The sequence below is a fragment of the Pararge aegeria genome, chromosome 21 (genome assembly GCF_905163445.1).
Source record: "Pararge aegeria chromosome 21, ilParAegt1.1, whole genome shotgun sequence".
In the NCBI taxonomy this organism is placed as follows: domain Eukaryota; kingdom Metazoa; phylum Arthropoda; class Insecta; order Lepidoptera; family Nymphalidae; genus Pararge; species Pararge aegeria.
The window spans coordinates 7,716,104-7,720,669 of NC_053200.1; the positions used below are offsets into that span (position 1 = coordinate 7,716,104).

The following is a 4,566-nucleotide window of genomic DNA, read 5'->3' on the forward strand; positions in this document are numbered from 1 at the left end:
TTGAAATTGAACCCTTCGCTTAGAAGTTGCGTCGGATATAGAATAACACGTACGGCCGCGAATAACATAGTTTGGAAATAAATTAGCGCTGCAATTACTTTCTAGGTTTTTTTAAGATATTAAAACAATTTGGTGCAGACGAAGTTGCGCGGGCCAGCTAGTATTAATTATACCTCTACACATAGTTCTATCCGAACCGTCAACAACTGTAAACACCTAGTATCTACTACGTAATGCGTATATCCAAACCTAATGCTATGTTCCGACAAATAGATATCAAAATGAAATTCATATGCTTCAATGAACCTTTCTCATGTACCAGCTCCTACAGTCAAACTCGTTTGGTGAATTAATGTCGTCTACAGAAATGAATGCTTTTAAATATTATCAGGCGACTTTTTCTGCTAAGAAATTTTCATTGCTAGACTTAGGTTGGGAAATTTGACTCTAACTTTTTACTAATTTATTTACTACTAGCGGAACCGCGCGACTTTGTCCGCGAATGAGTCAACTTCAAAAAGTAGTTGTATGCTGTCGCGGACTGTTTTATAGAACTTTAAAGAAACAATTCCGGTATACTTATTATTACATATTTCCGTCGTTTGGCGTAACGTTTACCGTTCACGCATCGCACGTATCGGAATCTCTCAAATAGGATATTTTTTGCAGTTTTTGCAACATTATTTATTAATGATGGTAGCCATTGGTTGTAGCGTGATGGTTTGTAGCCTTAATTAATACTACCAATGCAAAACAAAATCGAAATCGAAACATCATTGCTGGATAACATTTCAACTATGCCCATCTAAAACAACCACGTCAGTCTAAAACTCCGTTGCGCGGAATTTGAAAGACAAATGCGGAAAAAAAAGGAATTATTAAAATTCATTCTAATTTAACGGAGTTATGAAGTAAAATTGATAAAAAATTTCATCCCATTTCCCGGAGGAAACTTACTGTTTATCGGGATAAAAATTATCCTATATGTTGACCCGGAATAAAAGCTACAACTATACAAAATTTTATTTAAAGTAGTTTTCACGTGATGCCCGGATAGACAGACAGACAGACAGACATATAAAAATCTGTTTTGGACTCAGTATCGATTATAAAGCATCCCCCGGTCAAAATTTTCAAAATATATTAAATGTACAGAAATCTTCCAGTTACAGATTTGTTATACTTAAGTATAGATAATTGGGGTAGCGGGGGGATCTAAAATTGTTGGATGAGGATTTGTTCGCATTTAATTTCAATCTTTTTGTTCCCTAATTCGGCAACAGATCAGCCAATCAAAAAAACATAGAAGGATAACTGCTGCTCGAAAATGGTCCCTAAAACATGTGACAATGTGAGTACAAAAAGTTATACACTCGGATAAGTTTGTTTTGGGTTTCTTCTTAAACCAGGGCGCGTGTGGAGCCCTCGAAGCTTCAGTTTTAAGTTTAAAAATGTAGTTATCGCCGTCATCTCTAACATTTACAAATTATTATGTAAAGTACGCATTAAAAGTGCGATCTATGGATCTATATGAATAAAGATATGTTGGTCGGGAAAAGGAGGTGATAACCTGGCTTTGGCCTTTCTTTCAGGGGGACTTAGTCAATCCCCGGCACGCATCTCGAGCTTTTCAGAATTATATGCGTGAGGGAAAACAAAGCAAGGAACCATGCATGCCTGAAAATTCTCCATAAAGTTCTCAAAACTGTGAAGTTACAGCTTTTACTCTTTTCATTCTGAGAGAAGACCCATGGCCTGTAGTGGGCCAGTATTGGGTTGATAATAATGATTATATAGTGGGACGAAAAAATAAACCTTTAACTGTAATTTAAACTAGAATTTTATTACGATATAAATGATCACAGAAATTAATTATTAAAAAATACTATTGTTGATCTCGAAGGAATCTTCAATCACCGTCCCCAGGCACCGCCGTATCCACCTCCGTAACCAATTCCGAAACCGCCTCCGTAACCTCCTCCGTAACCCCCTCCGTAACCACTTCCGTAACCATGTCCGTAACTTCCACCGTGGCCGCCTCCATAGCCACCTCCGTAGCCGTAACCACCTCCGTAGCCGTAACCACTCCCGTGACCTCTACCTCCCCAGCCATGTCCGCCACCCCAGCTTCGTCCTCCGCCCCATCCTCGACGTCCCCAATGGGTCTCAGCGGGAACTAGAGTCTCCAACTCAGTCTTTGATTTATTGTCATTACTGTCTTGCTGTTCTGCTGGAAACGGTAGTGCTGTTACGTACGCCACGCACACGCACGCGATTAAGCCGACGTACATTAACTGCAAATGAAAGAATTAGAATAATTAACGGATTTTATATTATTTGATTTGTGGAACCAGGCATAACTATCACCATTTTTATTTTAACCGAAAACAGAGGCCGCTCATACAATCTGTATTAATCAATAGCGGTTTTTCGGGTGAAGGAATGTATGTAACCATTTCTTGCAACAGTTATAATTTAAAGTAATTATTCAATCAGTTTAAATCCACTATAAAGTTTGTTTTTAAAGATTTATGCTGATGATAGTTATTTTGACAGAATTAAGTAATCACTTTAAAGGTTTTGGCATTTTTAACGTACCGAACACCTTTGATATTTTTTGGAAGTTTTACGAACCAAACATTACATCCTCAGGAGACGTTGACTCTACAATCAATTTTAAATATTAACAATTATTCGTGCATGCCGAAGATCTGTTTGGTGTGGAGTATAAGGATTGAAGAAATTATAAATTATACCATACAAATTCTCCTGCTTTTCGCGGAGTATAGTAAATTAAGCCTAATTTTCATAATATATCATAGATTTCCGTAAAATAACGACGCCTGCTTCTATCCATATTTGATGTATTTTGGTCTTATTGTGTCCGTCTCTAACGTACAAATCATGGAATATTAACTTATAATCATTTTGAGGTTCTGCTAAAGATAGCATAGTTGGAACCGGGATTTATTTTATTTTCAAATGAAAATTTCACCACGGGCAACAGTTAGTAGATTATATTATAAAATTATAACGGATTCCATTTTGTGGCAACATCATTCTTCATTCATCTTTATTTTAATAACTAAAAGCCAATTTAATTTACCTCATGGAAAGTCAATGAATAAAAAATATTTTTATAATATATTGAATTATTTTAGAAATATCCTAGAATATATGAATAATAAATATAAAACATTTCTTTTAATACTAAATTTAATATTGAATGAAATTTTTATAATACTAGTCTAGTCTGCTCATACAAAAAATTCAGTCTGTTCTAGTGGAAAACCTAAACTAATATTTACTTTCAAATAATTTTCTCAATTCTTCTCAGCTCATTTACCTATATCTTTATTGTGTTATGGTAAATTTAATTCTAAGCGTGCAACTTATATAATAACCGGTCACAAACTATGCAAATAAATACATTCAAAGTGCGTTGGTCTGTGTTTTCGACATAACAGCGTCATCAAAATGTTAATAAGCTCATAATATAGCATAGCCATCAACACGTTTTTAGTTTTCGTCTGTCATCGGAATGATCTTATAGCCAGGTTAGCTATCTGGCTATAAAAGTCATTATGCAGGGAGTTGAATTACTTAATTTTATGTCTGGAAATGTACCACAAGGTTTGAAATCGAGTTTATTTAAGTTAGGGATATCTAAGAAACAAGTATGCTGGCAAAGTCGCTCGCAACCGTTACTGGATTTTTTTTATTTCCCATTAAGTTAGCCCTTGACTGCATGCTCACCAGCTGGTAAGAGATGATGCAGTCTTAGATGGTAATGAGCTAACCTTTTAGGGCAGTTATATTAAACCCCCTAATCGATTTTTACGCGACATCGTACCTGAACACTAAGTCGCTTAGAACTTCTTTCTCAGTGGGGTAGGGTTACTAGCCACGACCGAAACTAAGAAAATTCAGAAATTATACATTCCCAAACTGCCCCTGCCGGCAACCGATACTACACAATATAGAAGTTTACAAATTATAAGACTGTAACAACGTTTGCCTATATGGAGTGAGCAGTGAGCAAATTATGGCACCAGGAATATAACTTTAAGTTTAAATATTGAGAAGTTCTTTTAAATTCCCTATTGTTTTTTAATAAGATTTCTTCTATTCTATCACTCCATATTCTGTTAAACCCGATAGTGGCTTACCACTAGTTTACAAGGTTCACCGCAATCCAGTAAATTATTCCCGAATTGAAATACACATATTTAACACCTTTTTAACCTATTAATTAGTTTTTTTTTTTAAATATTTTACTGTAATAAAAGGTTTACTTCGCAATGATTAGTTATTAGAAAAAAAAAGCAGTAAAATATGCCACCAGAATCCAGATAATATCACATAGTATAATTTTAATTGAAGTTAAATCTCAATGAAGTTCCTTCTAATGAATAACTTAAGATTAATCTTAGAGATTATAATCTTGGAATTATTATAAAAACACTTTTTTAATATAAAATTACACTACTTACAGTGTTCATGGTTGCGAACGGAATAATGTTTAAGTCTTTGGGGGTTCCAACCTATTTATACGGGCCTGTGTAA

At 35.0% G+C, this 4,566-nt stretch overlaps 1 protein-coding gene across 1 annotated transcript; it reads right to left on the reverse strand.

Annotated features, from left to right (window-relative positions):
• Positions 1–1,822: 1,822 nt before the first annotated feature.
• Positions 1,823–4,566, reverse strand: LOC120633290 (keratin-associated protein 19-2-like). Its single transcript, XM_039903470.1, has 2 exons — positions 4,494–4,566; positions 1,823–2,294 (listed from the first exon to the last, which is right to left on the reverse strand). Exons 1-2 carry the CDS (start codon positions 4,500–4,502, stop codon positions 1,914–1,916), a joined length of 390 nt encoding a protein of 129 aa, XP_039759404.1. The 5' UTR covers positions 4,503–4,566; the 3' UTR covers positions 1,823–1,913.